Source organism: Rhipicephalus sanguineus, chromosome 2 (assembly GCF_013339695.2).
Source record: "Rhipicephalus sanguineus isolate Rsan-2018 chromosome 2, BIME_Rsan_1.4, whole genome shotgun sequence".
Taxonomy (NCBI): domain Eukaryota; kingdom Metazoa; phylum Arthropoda; class Arachnida; order Ixodida; family Ixodidae; genus Rhipicephalus; species Rhipicephalus sanguineus.
In genome coordinates this window covers 44,365,429-44,387,133 of record NC_051177.1, presented here as the reverse complement: position 1 = coordinate 44,387,133, position 21,705 = coordinate 44,365,429, and the positions used below count along the sequence as shown (strand labels likewise).

Genomic DNA, 21,705 nt, shown 5'->3' with positions numbered 1-21,705 from the left:
CATAGATAACGCATTTATCGTCGTAGCTGTGCTATCGCAGACAAAAACTGATTGTCAGATGCCCCATCTTCCCTAGCTTTATATACTGCACTGACAAACGAATGCTAATAAGAAAATGTGTTCTTTGGAGCTTTGCTTTCTTTATCGGATATTCCCGGTGACAATCGCGACGCTTTTGCGATTCGTGCAACTAACTAACTAACTAACTAACTAACTAACTAACTAACTAACTAACTAACTAACTAACTAACTAACTAACTAACTAACTAACTAACTAACTAACTAACTAACTAACTAACTAACTAACTAACTAACTAACTAACTAACTAACTAACTAACTAACTAACTAACTAACTAACTAACTAACCAACTAACCAACTAACCAACTAACTAACTAACTAACTAACTAACTAAGCTATCACGCTATCACGCTATTTGTTCGTCACGGTGCATGGTCAAGGTTAATATCAATAGTTAGCGCGGTTAAGCACAACATGGCTAGACCGAAAGATTACCTCCGGGAGTGCCGTTAGGCTTTGTTTTTAGGTGAAAGCAATTATTACAACTGAAATTAATGATTATCTCAAGCCGATCTTTCATTAGTCAATGTCACACACGCACTTTTGCGGCGTCCATGAATCTCCACTTCAATAATGCAATATAACCGCGACATCCACAGTCACTAATCGCATATTTTCAAACGCAGCTTTAATCACTGAACGACGATGCTTCCCTACTCTCTTTGAATATAATAAGAAAGTTCAGTAATAATACTCCCTACAGTGACAAGGCATGCATCATGCAGCACGCCTAGCAATTTTTGCTAGTTTTTCTTTGGGTGTCCTCATTTCGTAAGGACAGAGCACCAGAAGTTCTTAAGCTGCACCATTTCGGCATATATTCCTTTTTAAATGTTTAATATGCCTTCTCAGGCGCCCCACTATACCTAATTAAAACGTCAGAAAAGAGGACGGCCCTTCCCTTATATGGAGCTTATATAGGAGGAGGGTGATTCCACGTAAGATCGAACAAACGATGGCTGGTCGACCTCTCAAATTTATTTCAAAATTTTATATATTATTGCCTGATGAGTGGAAAGAAGAGATCCGCAATTTGTTTTGCCGCCAAAAATTTTTTCGAACCACAGGAAATCAATAACGACGAAGAGGTGGAGTGGAGCGCTCATCCGCTCTGCTGTTTTGGCCAACTTTCGTTATGAATTGCACAAAATATATTAAAGTTAGGTAGCTGAAATTTATTTACCTAAATATATGCATGTTTTTGTTTCTGCTCAGGTATTTTTAGTTTTTATGTGTAGTGTAGATGTTTTTATAAAAAACCTCAAAAATGGCCCAATCGGCAAAATTTTCTTTACTTTGAAGGTCTTTATCTCAAAAAAGCCTTGTAGCAGAGCGACAAAAATTCTGAATTACGTTCTTCGCATGCTTATCTACCAAACTGCCAAATCTTGTATTTATATAACTTTTCAGTAAAGAGATATGATCGGGCTAACTTCAAGAAAACACCGAACAATGAAAACTTCTGACGACAATTAAAAAAAACCCCCATTTTTAAAATTTTTTAAACTTTGTCCACTTATTCTCCTCCACATCAGCTTTCACAATCATTAAAAACATGTTGCATAATGTCGTTGCACTAATAGTTACGGCCCCTCCAATGAGACCCTTTGGCAAGGATGGGCAATTCCGACTTCTTGCCCAGCAAGTGTATAAAATGCAGGCAGGATTGAATTTTTAATAGTATACGTTGTTGGGCTACTTAATTCATAATCTTCAAAATTGGCTAGCGCGAAAATCGACGTGGACTAAGAAGGAACACTGATGAACACTAGCGCCTGTCCTGTACATCAGTGTTCCTTCTTAGTCCTTGTCGATTTTCGCGCTAGCCAATTTTGAAAAAGGATTGAATTTCTTTTTATTAAAAGGCCAGCAAGTACCTAAAAAGGTGTCGCCGGCACTGAAGACGTTAATTTTGAAAATATTTGGTCACTGCAGCGGCCACGAGCGCGGGGCTATCGACCAGGCGCGCGCGCACCCAAGATGCTCGTTGTAAGAGACGGCGCAGTGAGAGCTCGTTTTCGCGTCCTCAGACCGATTGAGTTCGAAACAGCAACACCTCTCGGGTGACTTGAACGCACGTGCACCGGTAGTCGCAGTGATTTGGTTAATTGCATCATTTCATTTTCAGGGGGCATAAGAATGTCATCGTTAAACCGTGCGTTCCGTGAAGATCTTTCATTGCAGTGGTAGCAAAAGCACGCGTAGCACAAGTAGTCCGTCTCACTGACAGTCACTGATCTTTCGGCCGTTAAACGTTCCTTCAAAGCATTTATGTCTAGGTCGGTAACTCTGCGAAATTTTGGCTTCTTTGCAATAATTAAAGGAGTACTGACACGATTTTGAGACATCGCAAAAGGGACATTTTTTGCTTCGTTGGTATGCAGTGTCCACACTGTCCACACACTGGAGTCGGAGAACACATATAAAATATTTTAATTTGACTTTGAAGTTTTCGTCGCTGAGCATATGCAAGCCAGCCACACTGCAAGGACATTCTCCCGACAAGTCAAGACAGTTCCTCTGAGTTCGCGAGTTCTGCGTCCTGCATGCAGCCTAAATCGTAAAAATCACTATCAGGGTCACTGGACGACAATTCACTCATCGTTGTCTATTGCACCACGAGCAGATGACGGATTTCCCGCTAGTACGTCGCGAATTTCTGTATCTCCGTGACGTCACACTGCTATGAAACGACACTGAGAAGCCACCCCCTCGATATCGAAACCGAAAGTGTCTTTTTAAGGTGGCGCTAATTAAAATATATAGGATGCATCCCCAGGCACGACAATAGTCGTTTTAGGTTTCTCGACACCAGTATTTTTATTTAGAGCAACAATCCGAATTTTTTAAAATTCGTGTCAGTACTCCTTTAAGCTTCTTGTGCTTCGAAAGGTAGTCTCCACAATAGACTCATTCAGAGCTATACTTTCTCGTCATGAGACGCACAGGAGGAGTAGAGTAAGAGCAAAGCACAAGAACTATCCGCGCCGAATGAAGTGTGAACAGCGCACCGAAACGCGCGGCCAGTTCACGCCGTCTGCTGCCGACATCTAATATAGACAAGCGCATCCGGTTACCGATAGTTTTGCTTTTCTTTCCTTTGACAATTCATATTTTGCTTTGCCACTGGAGCGCCACGTTCATGCTTTCCACTGATCGCAACTGGCGCAGCGCAGTTTCTGTGGCAGCAGCGTGCGTGAAGCGAGCGCTCATAGCTCCCTTATAGAGTTTTCATCTTGCTTCCATCTCCGCCGTGTTATCAGCGCCTAGCTGAGATGCGAACAGAGGGCGGATAGAATAGCGAAGCTCCAGTCCACGTGCGTTCAAGTCACCCGAGAGGTGTTGCTGTTTCGAACTCAATCGGTCTGAGGGCGCGAGAACGAGCTCTCACTGCGCCGTCTCTTACAACGAGCATCTCGGGTGCGCGCGCGCCTACTCGGTAGCTCCGCGCTCGTGGCCGCTGCAGTGACCAAATAATTTCAAAATTTACGTCTTCAGTGCCGGCGACAACTTTTTAGGTACCTGCTGACCTTTTAATAAAAAGAAATTCAATACTGCCTGCATTTTATACACTTGCCGGGCAAGAAGTCGGAATTGCCCATCCTTGCCAAAGGGTCTCATTGTAGGGGCCGTAACTATTAGTGCAACGACATTATGCAACATGTTTTTAATGATTGTGAAAGCTGATGTGGAGGAGAATAAGTGGACAAAGTTTAAGAAATTTAAAAAATGGGGTTTCTTTTTAATTGTCGTCAGAAGTTTTCATTGTTCGGTGTTTTCTTGAAGTTAGCCCGATCATATCTCTTTACTGAAAAGTTATATAAATAAAAGATTTGGCAGTTTGGTAGATAAGCATGCGAAGAACGTAATGCAGAATTTTTGTCGCTCTGCTACAAGGCTTTTTTGAGATAAAGACCTTCAAAGTAAAGAAAATTTTGCCGATAGGGCCATTTCTGAGGTTTTTTATAAAAACATCTACACTACACATAAAAAACTAAAAATACCTGAGCAGAAGCAAAAACATGCATATATTTAGGTAAATAAATTTCAGCTACCTAACTTTAATATATTTTGTGCAATTCATAACGAAAGTTGGCCAAAACAGCAGAGCGGATGAGCGCTCCACTCCACCTCTTCGTCATTATTGATTTCCTGTGGTTCGAAAAAATTTTTGGCGGCAAAACAAAATGCGGATCTCTTCTTTCCACTCATCAGGCAATAATATATAAAATTTTCAAATAAATTTGAGAGGTCGACCAGCCATCGTTTGTTCGATCTTACGTGGAATCACCCAGGAGCCCTTCTCTCTTATAGCCATCATCGTCAACTTAAAGGGATGGTGCCACCAAATTTGTGGCTTGCGCGTTCTTTGCTGTAAGCGCTTCCTATAGCTCCAGGAAGCATGATACACGCACCAAGATTCACGTATTCTCGCTAAATGATTTAATATCGCCTTTTTATGCGGACAACTTTCGGTTTCGGTTTCTGGGCGCCGAGGTTGGCAGTGACGTAGAAGTGTAGGGGGCTTGGTCACGTGACCACATGAGGCTGTGACGCACTTAGCCAGGCAGCGATCGAAACTCGGCGAGTGATGTAGCAACCGATGCTTTGCCGGCATGTACGTTGCGGAGGTGGCGGAGGTCCGGAGAAACGGACCTCCGCCACCTCTCACGCCTCTCACGGACCTCCGTCTCAACGTCGCTACAGCAGATCTGGTGCGACGTCACTACAAATTTCGTTGCCCCTCCTATAGAGCTAAGTCAGTGTTGGCGCGCTAGCGAGGGTCTCGATCGGGAGAATGGGCGTTTAGGTGCACTTTGTAACTGAATTAAAATATATTCTAAACCTTTGCTGTGTCCAACACTTCGTGTGTAGTGTCCTTGCATACAGAAGAAACCCACATCAGGCTTGTTATAGTCTCGAAATTTGAAGGCACCACTCCTTTAAGAGCGTCTCAAGACAATAAAAACGAATTTAAAAAGAGTTGGGAAGTAGCGAACAGGGTAACGCTTTTCAGGAAGTATACGACACTCCGGCGTTTCGTAATAGCCGACCACGCAACGCGGCAGCCCTTCGAACAAAAGACTGCACCGCTTCGGAAAAGAACTCCCAATGAAATATGCATCATTTCATAAGCGACCGCAAACCGAGCAAAAAGCCTTAACGAGCGACGCGAGATCGGATTTCACTACTCTCGAACTGCGACGTGCGAAACAGGAAACGAGGCGAAACTGCGAACTTGAAGCCACCTGCCACATTATAATGCAGTCGCTCGCAACGCGCAGCTGCCCATGCTTGAAGAGCGTAAAAACACAAAAGGCCAAGAAGTCGCGGCGCTAGCGCTAACAGCGCGCGAACACCGCCATAGAACGCCGGCGCCGCGATGGAAGAGACGGCGGGGGCGGCTTTATATGCAAGTTGCTGCTTAACCCCGGAGCGAAAGCTGACGCCACACCCGGCTCTCTTTTCCGTGTGGGTGTGCTCGGATAATTACACCCCTGGTGCCGAGAGAGCTAATGATGGCATGGGTGCCCCTTCACCCTCCTCTCTATTTCCTTGCCAAGCATATACGGTGCGCAATTAGGCGGATTACGGGGCCTAAGGGGTCGAGTATACACCGGCTCTGCCTCCAGAGGGCTCCGTGCCGCCGGTTATGCGATAATACGAAGACGCCGTAATTGTCAGTGCCGCAAGTCTCTTATACGACCCCGCCGAGCGACGGTGCCCGAAAACTCCCGCGCCCGACCCCTCTTCCGCTGATCTCACCACACGGTTACTTTTGCTGAGCTATCGCGCAGGCGGCGAGTGTCTGTACGAAAGCCACGCAATGCATACGTGTGTAAACATGCGCTCACACACACGCGCGCACACACACACACACACTCTCTCTCTCTCTCTTAACTCCCAATGGAGATACTCTGTCTGGCCGTTGGCGAGTACAAGAAGCCAAGGCCCGCGGGGACGCGTTGAGGTCTCATTACGAAACGCAACACTACACTCACTTAACCACGGCGGAGAAAAACTTTCAAACGCGATCTCCCCCTTGAAGAGGAAAGTGTTCTTTCCGGAGAAAACGACGTTATTACCGCGCACGTATACGGTATATGTGTGTTTTCTTTTCAGATGCGCCGTTCACTCGAACAGCGTAAAAGACTGCGACGAACTTCTCGTGTTGCAGGTCCTTACGTTTCGTCGTCGAAAGGTGGACGTCGGGCCGCTTCGTACGACGTCGTTTTTCCGGTAGGAAAAAAAAAAAAAAAAACCTCTTATTACAGAGGTGAGTGTACTGCCCTAGATGGGGGACCAACTACACGGTAAAATGCAAACAGAATAATACGAAGCGAACTCTTATACAATAAAATAACGGAGGTATAAGAAAAAAAGCCGCGGTGCTCCGAGAAAGTAAAGTTTGATTACTTTTTCTATCCTTTTTGCCCTCAGCTTTCTGGATGTCTGAAATTGAAGCTCTTATTTCCCCATATAAATGACGTTGGGCTGAGAGGGCAAAATCGGAGAATAAATGATGGCTCCCTGAAGATGAGTGTCTCCCATAATACGAGAGAGAAGACAGTCTTGTGAAAACGTTGCAACTGCCGTCCTTTCCAAATAGAATGCGAAATAAGCGGTGACTGCGCTTGTAATGGCGAAGTATGAAAGGGAACTGGAGGCATCGTGTGTCAGTGTGCCGTTACGCAAAGCCGTGGCTGTGAAATGCGAAGCTTAAGATTTACAGGAGCACCTTACGTGTTTTTTCCCCCCTGCTTAGTCTAACAACAGCTTCGTGTACTATACGAACAATGTACTATACGACAGTACAAAATGTACTACATCTCTTGTCTATGGACAAGAAATTGAGCGATACGCACGTCTGCTTTGGAGCACCAGCGTGGTGTCTCGTGCGAGCGCGAGCTCGGATCCAGTGAATGTGGCGTCGGAGCGGTTCTCCTCCTCCTCGTCTTCTTCGTCGTCGTCGAGCTCTTCCTCTTCGTCCGGGGACTCGGATCCGGACGAGGACAGGCCAGCGGCCGGCGGCGGCGCAACCGGCCGCCCGGCTGCCCTACGCTCCGTCGTACACTGCAGTCAAAAACAGAATGCACGTGAGACCAACGCTCAGAGCAAAATCGGGTATTCAAGTCCCTCAGTTCATGCATAATCATATTCATCATCGTCATATTCATCATCAGCCGTACTACACCCTCTGCCGGGCAAAGGCCCCTCCCGTGTTTCGCCAATCCACCCGGTCCTGTGCTTGCTGGGGCCACGTTATCCCCGCAAACTTCTTAATCGCATCTGCCCAGCTAATAAAAGGGGTGTTAAGGACATCTTAGTCGAAATAAACAAAAAAATCACAGCATATCCACGGAGTGAATGATGATGAGTGGGCGAAGCTGTGGAGGTTCATCGGTAAACCGTGAATCTTCCGTGAATTCTGCCCAGTACATCATCACCGACGTGAGATCGGGAGCGTTTATACTAAGGTTCGATGAGTTATGACGACTTGCAGCTCACTTTAATTTTACATGTACGCTGTGAATTTTCATTGTTTAGAAAACCATTGCTTTAGAAAACATCTGGCGTCTTTCGTTAAGCAGCTGGCGTCTTTTCATTTTGCTTTAGAAACATCTGGCGTTCTTTTCGTTTTGCTTTTACAAAACATCTGCGTCTTTCGTTGGTTTATTTCATCAATCAACGGCGTTTTGAACAAAATTTTTATTGTTTAATGACGCACAGGAGAAATCTCACCAGGCACTACCTTGGAGGTAAACAATGGCTGCTAATGGGAATGAGAGACAGAAGAAGTCGGCTTTTAGCTAACACTTACACTTCTACTTCTACTAACGTTTCCTACTGGAACATGCCAATGGCTGCTAATGGGGAATGAGAGACAGAAGAATTCGGCTTTTAGTTAACGCGCACGCTGCGAATTTTTTATTGTTCAACAACGCACAGGAAAAATCTCCCACCGGCACCACCTTGGAGGTCAAAGCGTAAGAATGGTTACGCACTACGACTACTACTACGACTACGAGGGACGAACGGGTGCCGCCTTAAGGAGCTTCGCCCCTAAAAGAAGTGGTCATGGGCAAGGAATTGTAGCGCGACGGCAAGATAAGCGGTGTTCATTAAGAGAAACATACTCGATTCCAAGAAAAGGCAAGCGCGTGAGGTGGACGTAGAAAGTTATGTGGGCTAAATGGGCACACGTGAGGCTAACACAGAACAAATGCAGGCTGGCAAGTCCCTTATTCCGTGGTACAAACTTCATTTATACGAAATGATATTCAAGAGTCGACAACTAAAGAACAGACTCTAAACATTAGTAGATAGTTATAGTTGCTGCTTACTCAAAGTTGGGCAACACAAACCATCAATCATGCAAAAGAACTCAAGCTAGTTTACAAGCTAACAAAAACGGAGTGTGGGGGTATGCGTACGCAAAAAACTTTTCCGTAAACAAAAACATAAAATGTAAATCTCCCTCTTAACTTAGAACAGATAACCGCTGACTTCATACGAAGCATATACCTATACTCAGTTTAAAGCTAGGAGCAGACTGACACCGATGTCAGCAGACGAGCAAACTAACACCCAACCAGACCTACACACGAGCGGGTCAATCCGCCTTTTTCACGGTGCCACGGCGTATGCGCCCTACACCACTACCCCTGGAGGAAAGGTCGCGAAAAGCTGTGGTAGGGTCTCCGATATCGGAGGCTTTTGTTATGGCGAGCCCGGTTGTCCCGGATCACCCTGCGAAGCTCCGCCCCACTACCAAAACGGCAGAGGGCAGCGCAGGAAAAAGGAAAAGGCGGATACCCTCCTTCACAGTCGGGATGGCTTAACCCACCTCGACACTCCCTTGGCCCGCAATACTAGCGCTTTAGCATTAACTCAACGACTGGTTTCCTGCAAACTGCACGCTCGTACTCGAACTTGCAGTCTTTTGCGCATGAGCTTTTTTAAATGCGAAGCATCTTAAAGGGACACTAAAGGCAAGTATTAAGTCGACGTTGATTGTTGAAATAGCGGTCCAGAAACCTCGTAGTGCTACTTTTATGCCAAGGAAGTGCTTATTAGGGGCGAAGCTCATTATGCCGTGGGTCTGTCCATCCTCCGTTTGTTTGTAGCGTTGTAGTAGCCACCTCTAGCTCGTGAGACGCGCGCGTTCTGGTATGCAGTAGAAGAAGAAGACGACGTTGATGAGTGAGACTCTCGTGCTTGTTCGCCAGTGTGGCATTCTTTCTTCTTTACTGCGCGCGTTCTGGTATGCAGTAGAAGAAGACGACGACGTTGACGAGTGACACTCTCGTGCGTGTTCGCCTGTGTGGCGTTCTTTCTTCTTTACTGCGTCTCGTGTTTTCAACGACACTCGAAGACAACATTTCAGAAGTAACGCGCCATGAGGCTCCCTCTTGGCACGCTTTCTCTTTAGCTCGGAGTCGCCAGATGGAAGACAAGGCTGCGGAACGGAGGGCACGGAAGGCGGCGGCAGCGCGCGCTCGCAGACAGAATCCTGCGGGGAGAGCCCGCGAGGCCGAAGCTGCACGTCGACGCCGCGAAGCAGATTCCGCCGTTCGAGCCCGCGAAGCCGAAGCTGCTCGACAAGCTGCACGGCTGCGGCGAGAAGACCCCGCCGTTCGAGCCTGCGAGGCCGAAGCTGTCGACAAGCTGCAGGGCTGCGGCGAGAAGACCCCGCCGTTCGAGCCCGCGAGGCCGAAACCGCTCGACAAGCTGCACGGCTGCGGCGCGAAGACCCCGCCGTTCGAGCCCGCGAGGCCGAAGCTGCACGGCTGCGGCGCGAATAGGATCTTAAAAATGTGAAGGACCGTGAAACGGCGAGAAAGCGCGCGTACCGGCAGGCAGAGCCCGAGGCTGTGCGAGCACGTGAAGTGGCTGCAAAACGCATCAGGCGGGCTCTGCCCGAAGGCGCCAACGCGCGCTTCCAGCGGGACTTCCTTGATAACAATTTCGGCCATAGTTGCGGTGTGTGCAACATATTGTGGTTCTCAAACAATCTAGTCACAATATCCTCCATCAAGAAGGACCACGCTCGTGCCAATGCCATCGCCGTGCTGCAGCGAGAGTTCGCTTCGCCCCACTAATCATCATTCACCCCGTGGATATGCTGTGATTTTTTTAAAAATAAAGTCACGTTTTAGTGGTCCGCATCGCGTTAGCGCACTTCAAATCATCCGCCTGAAATCAGACTTTCATACGTCACTGCTGCCGTGCCCAACGTTGCCCGCCTTTACTGCGCGGCCGCCGACGCTAGTAGCAGCAGAGCGAAAGTAGCGGGATCCACAGCAGCAACAACTGCCATCGAAGCCATCGAAGCTTGCCGTAATCGGCGCAATGGATGTGGACGGAGAACTTGACAACGAGACATTGGCTCGCGACGCTGGGCTCCAATTCAGCGACTTGAGCCCCGATGAACGCGGTATGCTCCTGAGGGCTCGTAGTGCCAGCGTCGTTGCATGCGACATTTTGTCGAACTTTCTATCAGAGCGACTTTCACGAGCGCACAAAACACACGCGGCAGTACGCGATCCCGAAACTACCACTGAGACGCGACCGCGTGAGCGAAACAGGGCGCCGGGCGAAGCGCAGTTCGGCGAAAACGGAACCTTTGAACCACGCGCGACGTTCCCCATGGCAACGCCACAGAGGTTATTTTTAACACGAAAGTGTTTTATGCCGGGGTCCACAAAGTACATCTGTCACGGATATGACGTTGATAAAATGGACGCCAACGGGTGAGAAAAAAAAAAACATGGCTGATCCCTCCGTCATAGGAATCGGTATAACACGAAAGTGAAACGTTTCTTCACAAAAGTAGTACTTGTTGTGTAGTGATAAATGAGAGCTTGTACAATGTCTATTTGTGTTTGGCATCTATAGCACCGTTTGACGTGGATGCACCCATGTTGACAGCATGTCTCTATTGTGACGACTAACGCCCATGATCATGATTAAACCGTTGTGGTAGCTGACGGTGTGAACATATATTTGGACACAGCGAGTCGTGAATCCCACGTAAGGATGACATCAACAAGTTCATAATCAACACTGGTACCCGGTATGCACTTCTTCAAAGCGTCGTCAATTAAGGAGAGAACGGCACGGTGTGCACTTTCTAGTAATGGGTAGCCGACGCCTGTGCTCATGCATACATAACACACACTGCGCTTCAGCAACACGGGAGGTAAAGGTTCGTAGCCTGAGCCGCAAACGCGTGCGTCCCGCTGGCCTCTGTCTCTCAGGCGCTGCTCTCGCTCCACCAATGCACGACATTCGCACGTCGAAATCGCGTCCTTTCTGCAACGCATATTGCAGCAGTTTTGTTAGTCGGTGCTCGCGCCATTGAAGCAGTCGGCGGCGGAGAAATCCCGTTGGTGCACGTGGAAGCTGCATTACTCCGATGAGCCGGCGCACGCTAACACGAAGAGGGAGGCAAAGTACGTAACTGCGTCTAGGTTCCCTCGGCAACGCCAGCGCGGCCAGTGTCACTCGCTGGTATCGAGACTATCGAGACTCTTTAACCATGACCTCCGATATCGCGTGCAATCTCGGAGTAAGCGCTAGTAAGTGTCGAGCGTGAAGCATTACTTCTTTTCACATCTCACAGATGGCGGCACCGCCCCGCTCCGCCCGCCGCGAAAGAGAATGTGTGAAAGATATAAGGCGCGTTCGCGCCGTGTCTAGCATCTCCCGAGTTAGCTTAGTCGGTAGGGCGTCGGGCGCTTGCCGTCACGGCCGCAACGTCGTGGGTTCGATTCCCAACAGGGTATCTTTTTCTTGGTTTTTTCTTTCTCGCCAGTTGGCGTCCATTTTATCAACGTCATATCCGTGACGGATGTACTTTGTGGACCCCGGCATTCTCTTCGCTTCCCCCGCCTCATAGAGTTTCCTACAATACTTACTAGAGGGAACTCTGACGCTAGTGTCTATGGGAGCTGCAATGCATCGCGCTTCAGCCAGCATGGGAATCATGGGTAGTACACGGATTTGTCTAAACTTCGTTCTTTTGGCTCTGTTTGGCTCCGCGTCGCCTGCATCCGCTTTGTCGCAAAACGAAGTTCAGCAAAAATCAGCAGTTTCACTTCACCACTTTAACTTCTTTAGGCTCACCGATTCAAATCTGGTCACGAAGTTCACAACGATCCATTCTTTTATCCGAAAGAAAACCAAAACATAGCAATAAACAAAGCCACAAGTGCGTTCGAAGCCCACAAGCACGATGACTAGGTAAATCCGTGTACTACCCATCATTCCCATGGTGGCTGAACGATCGCAGCGCCAGAGTTCCCTCTAGGTCATTTTTAGGAAACTCTATGCCCCGCCCCTCTCGCGCGCCTCATTCTCTCCTGCGACGAGTATGCAGCAGCGACGCCTCCGGCGTCTTGACGTGGCACGAGCGGCCGATGGCCGCCTCTGCTTCTGTGGCTCTAGACGCGGGGCGCTCGTGCTCTCCTTCCCTCGCTGAAGAATCCCACGACGACACCAATGACATGGACTGCAGAGAGGCAGACGCACATGATCTTGCGACTTTGCGGGAGTCGAATACCTCGGACGCCGGCAGTTCCACGCAGCGGGAGCTAGATGGAGACTGGAGGACAGTGCTGATTCTACGCCAGAGGAAGGCACATGCTCGAGAACGCAAGAAAAAAATACATTACGCCATCTCCCGCTCAAGCTAACCATCTCCCCGCTGCTTCGCATCGAAACATGGTTCCCTTTAGTGGGCGATAGTGTAATTTTTTCTTTCTCTCTCTTCCGTTCCCGTCGTCATGTCTCCCTACGTCTATTAAGGGTAGGGAGCCGAAAATTTATTTCCGGTTTAAACAACTCGCCTTTCCTGTGTCAAGTATGCTGCGTAGATGTTTCTTTTAAGGCGAAGCACTCTTAAATGAAAAGCCATACCTATAGGTCTCAGCCGTTTTCGCAATGTAGATTACTTCCTTAAGGCACGTTAAAGCCGCGATTGTCGACTTCCTTGCAGGCATAATGGGGGACTCCATAAGTCCTGTCGCTGTCATCGGATGCGGTTCGTTATATTTCTGAGCAGACGACATAAAGTGAAAAAAAAAAAATAACACACACTGTGGCAGTCATTAACGTACTTTTCCAACTTGCCCACAGAATGAGTCGTACGAATGGGTTGCAAGGGAGTCTACGATAGCGCACACGTTAATCCATTCGCGTAACGGCGGGAGAGAGTCGGCAACACGTGCCGCTGGCACCTCGGTGAAGTGTATATACCATGGTCTGCTAAGTGAATAATTAAAAGGATCGCTGGCGGCATACGGATGCAGATGAGCGGTGTGCAAAATGTTCGCGCTGGGGAAGACAAACCGGGCGTTACCTGGCGCGCGGCGTGAGGGCGCTGCTGCTGCCTAGCCTGGTGTCCGCCGGCAGAGGGCGGTGGCGGTGGTAGCGACGAGTACTGCTGTCTCAGAGCCGGGGGCGCCAAGATCCAGGGCCGGAAGCCCCGCGGCGGATCCGGCGGGGAGTCGATGGTGGCGCCGCACGGCCCCGACTCTGGGGCGAGAGAGGCTGCTCTCCGCTGGGCTGTCGCTGACGGTGCTGCGCGAGAGAAAAGACGAGACCTCTCATTAATAAGTGCTTTTTTTTGCAAGCCAATTGGTTCATACAGAAATTTTAAATGCACTGCGCGACAGGACCACCCTAAGGTGTGGAAGCGAAAAAGGAAGATATGACAGGAAAGAGCGCAGTTCTTCCTTTTTCGTTTCCACATCTTACGTTGGTTCTCTTACACAGTGCATTACAAAAAAAGAAAAAAGACTGCGGTATTACAGTGGCGCTTCATTCCGTGAACGGAGTGAAGCGCCACTGTAATACCGGAGTCATTACAGACTTATGCAACTGTACAGTGTATAAATAAAAGTTTCATGAACAAAAATACATCAAGAACAGAAAGTGTGACGAATTAAGCCAAGTCTGACAACATCAAGCAAGCTAGGTCAGTGACTACGTGTCAATAAGGTGCAAACTTGGACTCGTTGGTGTAAACTAGAGCAACTGGTTAAGCGCGCAAGGACGGGACAAACAGATTGAGACAAACGAAGGCAAACTATGTGTCGCCACCCTACCTCAAAGTTGATATCAATAAAGATAAGACTCATCGTCGCTAGATCCTGCGCGCACATATGTATAGAAAAGCGCAAGAAAGTAAAGTGGAAAGTAGGATGTTTACCGTGGCAGCGTAATTCTTAAGGCACCACATGGTGCTGGAGATGCGGGCACGGCTTCCTATCTGCACCGAGTTGTGGTTTCGCTCACGGCTCGGGTATACTCGCGATCAGCCTAGCTCGCAACCCAAAACACGCTTACAACACACAAACGTTCTTTCTTTTGCCCTCCATTAAAATGCGACCACCACAACTGGAAATCGAATCGGCAACCTCGCGCTCAGTGGCGGAACGACACTGTTACTAAGACAGGCTTTGCTTTCCACTTCGTTCAGCGAAAAAGAAGAAACAGGCATCCCACGTTTATCGAAATACCGCGCATAGGCTATACCAAGCACGATTAACTGGAAACAAAATCCACTATGGAACCCTACTTCCTGGTTTCGTACAAGGCTAGCATAGCAGATTGCCCCGCGAGATTTAAGGAACAAAAAAAAAATGTATATTGTACATCGAAGTAGCGTCCACAGACCATGGTCGCCGTCGTTGCCTGAACAACGGAGAGCGCAATTAGGGACACTCTCCCGGGGTCTCATTAGAGGCGGCGAAAAAATGGCTCGTCTGCCACTTCTGGGGCCACGAGACGCACTTTTCACAGCCGGTCTCCGCCTAATCCTCGCCGCCCCCACTTCCGCCGCCGAGCACGAATTAGGAAGGCGACGTTAAAAGAAAGAAAAAAAAAATCGCCGTATGACAAATACGCTTTCAAATAAAGCAGGCGGCCTTGAAATAAGAAGCGCGGGAAGCAATGACAATTTACGCCGAACGGGTGCTGCCGCCCTGCGCCACCTTTTACGCGATTTCGCTCCATACATACACGCCGTTTCACCTTTTGTGAATTCTATTTCAATTGAAAGAAAGAAAAAAAGAAAGAAAGAAAGAAAGAAAGAAAGAAAGAAAGAAAGAAAGAAAGAAAGAAAGAAAGAAAGAAAGAAAGAAAGAAAGAAAGAAAGAAAGAAAGAAAGAAAGAAAGAAAGAAAGAAAGGGGTTATTCGTACAAAGCACAGGCGCGAGTAGTGCGTGCGCCAGCGGTCGCCAAACGCTCACAATCGAACCGTGGCCCCCAATTATTATATATTTCTCACTCCACCGCTTATAGTAAACGCGAAAACACTGACGACAAAAACAAAAGCGCGAGGAAACCCGCTGCGCGTTCCGAAGGTTCAATCAAATTACACACGTGAAGGTTTATTCATCTGGCAATTGGAAAGTTGATTTCTTTTGTTCCAAATTCCCCGCCGCTGCTCGGCGGTCAGGCCTCCTTTGCTTTTGTGCAGCAGGCATCGCGCTTAATACAGCGGAGACCGCGCTCTCGTCTCCTTCGTTATCCAAATGGCCTTTCGCCAAATCCGCGGAACAAAGGCCGCGCACACGGCGCTTCTCTCGTCGCTTCTGCTGCTGAATTTCAGCTCAGTTAATTTTTTTTTCTTCTATCCTTCATGTTATACTTTCACGCTCTTTCTATCCTCGCAGTCGCTTCCTCTCACGGTTTGCCGCCGTCGCTTCGCGCAACCCTGCAATGAAATAATGACGCGCCTTTGCTGGCGCTCCGCGAAACTGCAGTAAAATGAGGACGTTTTGTAGACCAGACTAAAGAATGAGCGAGACAATCGGATGAAAAAGGAAGAAAGATCAATGTGTTTTGCCCGAGCAAGAAAATGAGGAAAGAAGAAACAGAGAGAGAGCGAGAGAGAGAGGAGAGGGCAGGGAAGCGAGTTCGAGGAAATACAATTTCCAAGCGCTCGGCAAAACGAATCAATCGACCGACCGGCGCTTTTGTTACACGGCCGCGCGGCGCGATGTGGAAACTCGATGCGATCGCCGGCGAATTCGCGCGCGCCACCAAGTGTATGAGGTGTGCATAAGAGCGAACGGCTATTGAAGCGACTGTTTAGGTGGCCCACGGGTCACGCCCAAAGTATTAATGAGTTATAAGATTCAGGGGCGTAGCCAGAAATTTTTTTCGGGGGGGGGGGGGGGGGGGGGGGCTCAACCATACTTTATGTATGTTCGTGCGTGCGTTTGTATGTGTGCGTGTATATATGTGCAAGCAAAATTGAAAAATTTCGGGGGGGGTTTGAACCCCCCCAACCCTCCCCCCCCTTGCCTACGCCTCTGATAAGATTCATACCCAAACGCCTACCGCAGACTATGCGTCTTCGACGCTGTCTGTGACTATTCTGCAAGCACATACAGCGCCATCTAGATATAAAAACACTAGGGTGTGCGAATATTCGAAAGTTTCGAATATTCGTCGAATATAACATTCGAAATATTCGTATTCGATTCGAAAATCGTGTATTCGAATAGTTTCGAATATGCGATAACTTCGAATATGCGATTCGATTATCATGCATAAAATAACTCGTCTTCCACATTTCTGCTGCGTTCGTATAGCTAAAAACGTTGCCGAGAGGAGCGATAAACATCGTAAGTACACGGAGGCACGATACCTGCCTGCGACGAGCGCCTCAATACGTACGATTTATTGCTGGTGCATCTCCGACGTGCAGCGCTGTTGGCGATCATGTAACCATACATTTTCAATATTATGCGGCCGTAACGTGCCGCACTACCACTCGTTCACTATATCTAGTCATTACTTTCATTGTGCCGTGATATTTGCTTGTGTTGTGATTTGCATTGTGCTAGCCTGGACATTGTGTTCTGGAGATAGCAGTGTATGGTGTTGCCAGTCAGGCTGTTAATGTTTTTGTTTTTTTCAAATAGCTACATGTTAAATAAAATATTGTTACTGGGGAGGGATTTTACCTTTGATATTCGATATTCGATTCGATATTCGAAGGTGGATATTCGTATTCGATTCGTATTCGAAAATTTTGATATTCGCACACCCTTAAAAAACACTAAATGCACTGTAGAATCCACAAAAGCGCCACCAAGTCGAGCTGATCAAAAGTCACCACTGTTGCGTCTCCATGTCGCGTTTGCCGAAGTGTTGAGTTCTGACACATTGGTTTCTGTCGACATGCCGCGTTCGAGAATTCTTCAAGACCCCTATTACCTGGCCTTTTTAAGCTGGGACGCATCACGCGTTACATTCATGCACTGCCGCGAAAGGCATGAAGGGAAACGACGCCTGACATGTATCTGATTGACTTGTGGCCGTATCTTGGAAAGAGGCGACTAAAGACAGCGTCGCCACCTCTGCGCTCCTACAGAAAACATCAGCGAACCTTGCACGCAAATCTTGCTAAGCCTTCTGCAGCGCAAATCCACTTTGTATCTCAAAAACGGAGCTATTTTATCGGCGGTACACGGTTGGGCGAAGCCTCATTACTCAAATCTAAATCAAATACGAACATTATTATGGAATGAATAAGTTTAGTAAAGCAGGACGACGGCTACAAAGATTCGAAGTGGACGGCTCTCGCTTCAACAGGCACCGCCATCTTGCCCTACGTACGGGGATCTCTTGCGAGCGTTAGCGTTGAACGCTATATTCCAGAAATAGCGTTCGTACGTAAGAGCTCGGGCTACGTTTACGTTCTGCTCATGCGCAGGTAGGAGCACGCAACGCTAACGCTAACGCTAAATCCTTGCGTTTGCTGTTATCCGCTATACTAAAACTCGCTAATGTCTCTCGCTTTTCACGTAGCAATATCAACCAACTATCAAAAAAAAAAAATGCTATGTTCTATTCACATAAATAAAGAAGTTCACTCGGCAGTCATCAATGTGAACGTGCTGCTTCACATTGTGTTTCCCGCTGGCTGGAGCTAAGTGAAATGGAGGTTCTGAGTTTTTTCGCAACCTTTGTTTAGTTCAGTTTCTAAACAACACTTTGGTGGTTTTTATCCCGCTTTGAACTCGCTTATAGCACGCCCATTTCGAACTTACACAATGACTTCAACAAAAAATATCAATCCCCTTTCCCCTTCTCCTCCTTTCCCATGCGTTACGGCGGGGAAGGCGCTTGTCCATGCGAGTATTTGCACGAGGACAAATGATGTGCCTGACTGAGCGAGTGCTCAGACAATGCGGGCGCGCGCACACACAAACACGTACCGACAGAGGCACACTTCGGCGCTCGGGCTTCGAGGCGAGGCGCGGCCCACAATCTACATTCATTTCGTCCGCCCTCGCAGACAGGCGCTGGGAGAAAGCAAGCAGCGCGCTCGGCCAAGTGCGACGCGCCCGCCAAGCCACTGCCGAATGGACGGTAATACGCCGGCCCGTATTAATGACGAGGCCAATAACAAATGGTTGGCCACGACGTATAGAGAGTTCTGCGGTGAAAACAAAATCACGCGACAAAGGCCCGCCAGGAAGGAGGAGAATCAATAGGATGGCGGCCGGCACGGAGCATGCGCCCCGCAGACAGCTCCGTATATAGCGGCGACTTGTCGGAGGATGTGCGTTCGGGCAATGGACGGGTATATGGGACGAGCACGAAATACGGGCGGCGAGTGCGGGACACTTTTCCCTGCTTGAAACAAGAGGAAAAAGGAGAAGCAGCGAGGCGTCGACTATGAAAAATGAAGTGAGATAACGGCGAATGTGCGCTGCGGTTGCGTAGATTATATATATATATATATAGTATATATTATTATATAATATAGTATATATGATAATATAGTAGTAGTAGTAGAGATAGATAGAGAGAGAGATAGAAGAGAGAGAAGAGAGAGAGAAGAGAGAGATAGAGAGAGAGAGAGAGAGAGAGAGAGAGAGGAAGAGAGAGAGAGAAGAGAGATAAGATAGAATAGATAGATAGATAGATAGATAAGATAGAAGATAGAAGATAGATAGATAGATAGATAGATAGATAGATAGATAGATAGATAGATAGATAGATAGATAGATAGATAGATAGATAGATAGATAGATAGATAGATAGATAGATAGATAGATAGATAGATAGATAGATAGATAGATAGATAGATAGATAGATAATGAACGTTTCGTAACTTTAACGATCCCTTTGATCGTTTGAATGACAAAAAGTTCGTTATCTTCAGTGGCAGACATTACGGTTATGTCTAAAATAACCGTACGTGGACAGCATTATTTCACAGCAATTACTACGATACAATGATAATAACGATGTTGAAGTGACGTAAAAAGTTATTTTCTCTTATTAGCGCCGCGAGGAGAAATTGGTTAGTTCCTACGCACAAACCGAAACGTTAAGCAACGCCTAGCACAGCACCAGCGCTCGGCCTACCACTGCACCTAATTTCAGATTCAGAATCCAAGAACTCTGCTGCGAGAAGAAAGAAAGGGATGTTTAGGGAAGACAAAGGGCGGAGAAAATGAGCGGCAGTGCAGTTAGTATTTCCCAAAAGTGCATATAGCACGTTACAGACGGCCCACGCACTGGTAATACAGGCCGCGCATATGCGGTGCCGTGGCTCGAAGAGCCCATAAATCTCGCATTCATGGAGCCGTTATGCGGGAGGGGGCTAATTCGGCTGCCCGTTGAGGCGTCGCGAGTGAAATTCCCCGTCCTGGCTGGCGTGTACGTATGCCGGTGCCGAATCCCGATAACAGCTCCGAAATGGACACTTTTTTTTCTCGCTGGTAGTGGAACTCGCTGACCGTATTCAACAGAAATTTAGAAATAAACGTTTCGTTATCCAGAAAGGACACTGTTTTATCTTTAGTTTTCATTGCTCTCTACTGGTAGTGTTCTATTACAGAAGTGTTTCGCCTCATTACCTCGTATGTGTGTTTATGCAGACGGAATTCTCTTAAGGCGGTGGAGCAAAAAATTGGAGCGTAAAAATGGATGTGCAAACGAAAATGGTGAATAAAAATGGCCCGAGTGAAATGTTCAGGTATTTGGAAATTGGCAAACTGCTAGCGCGGTATATTGATTAGTCTATTTTGGGCAGATAATATGCAGGCCTGAGTATGTTTTCGCTGTTTTCTTTACGAAATGAAATAGCATATGCTCACAGTCTACTTCATTTTCCTCGGACTGATATGGAAGCTAGACGGGGAAAAAAAATGAATTACCGACATTTGCGTCCATGAAAACAAATCAGTGCCCCTGAAATTAGGTTAATGCGAGAAATCAGCGACCTGGTAATCAGGAAAGTAGATTTCGGGAAAGAAAAATCATCTGAGCCGGATTGGGCGGGCCTTGGCACTAAAGCACACGCCCCCCCTTTTTTTTTTGTCGAACGCAATCCAATGTGCTCGGCGTGCCGCCCGTACCAAACACATTGCTAGAGCACTATCGCACGCGGCGCTGTTTCAGAACTTGTACTTATATACATCCCTGAACGTACTGTCACTCAAATTCATGCACGACAAAATACTCTTGGACGTATAGGCGCGAACACACGTTCCTTAAAGTTAATATCTGGGTTTCAACGTACCAAAAGCACGATATGATTATGAGGCACCCCGTAGTGATGGGCTCTGGAAATTTCGACCACCTGGTGTTCTTTAACGTTCACTGACATCGCACAGTAGACGGACTCTAGCCTTTTTCCTCCACCGAAATGCGACCTCCGCGGCCGGTATCGAACCCACGACATTCGGGTCAGAAGCCGAGCACCGTATACCACCGAGTCGGGCGTTCTTTAACCTTACCCTGGCCGTTTCTGTGAAGCGAGGTCCTCTTTACAGTTTATTCACGACTAAGCTCGGCGATCGCAATTTAATGAAGAGTCTAAATACAGCAAGCAAAGAAATAAGAGGCGGCGATTAATTCAGTGCGCGATAACAGGACGACGAAAGTGGCACTCCCGAAACAACGCGCCCAGAGCATACATTCTCCGCTACACCTTCTTCGCATCCTTCGATTCCCGGGCGCGCCTCGCTAAAAGCCTTCAGCGTAGCTTGAGTAAAAACGTCCCAGGTGTGCGCTCGCGTATATTAGCGACAAAAAGCGGAAGAACAAGCGAGCCTACGAGGAAACTGGAAATTAGTGAAATGCAATAAAGGGGAAAAAAAAAAGAGGAAAGAGTGATGGCGGCACGAAACAAAGCGTCTCGAGCCAAGACAAGCGACGTGCCGAGCCGCGCACAAAGCGAGAGGCAATCTTTGGCGCTCTTAATTACTCAGCCAATCGGAACGGAATGGTGGCGCCCGCGAGAACGCCAGCAGCACCGCCTTTACCCATCAAACCTGGGGAAAAAAATAAGAAAGGGCCCGAAAAAGAAAGGAAGCCAAGCCAATCCGAGCCACTCAGTAGAGACGAGCCATAAGGAGAACGCCGATGAAAGGAAAAGACGCTAATGGGAGGGCGCCTTTGTTTCTTCGCCGACGCTAACGAAGCGAAATAAAGCGGCGCCCTGAAGGAGGCAGCAGCACTGCTAGGATGGAACGCGTTGTCGCTCCGGCTCAGATTGGAAGCACCGGCTAGGGCGTACTGCATACACAAGGCGCGTGTGCCTTCTGAGAATCATTTTTGGAATCCTCAGCTTCCACCATGCCTCGCT

At 47.8% G+C, this 21,705-nt stretch overlaps 1 protein-coding gene across 6 annotated transcripts in view; it reads right to left on the bottom strand.

The window, feature by feature from the left end:
• Positions 1-21,705, bottom strand: part of LOC119382834 (teneurin-m) — a 72,555-nt gene that overhangs the window by 43,540 nt on the left and 7,310 nt on the right. For all 6 annotated transcript variants that reach the window (XM_037650705.2, XM_037650708.2, XM_037650706.2 and 3 more), the window contains exons 2-3: positions 13,444-13,664; positions 6,947-7,154 (exon numbers count right to left, since the gene is read on the bottom strand). In XM_037650705.2, coding sequence (XP_037506633.1) covers positions 6,947-7,154; positions 13,444-13,664 — 429 coding nt within the window. The remainder of the gene's footprint in view (positions 1-6,946; positions 7,155-13,443; positions 13,665-21,705) is intronic.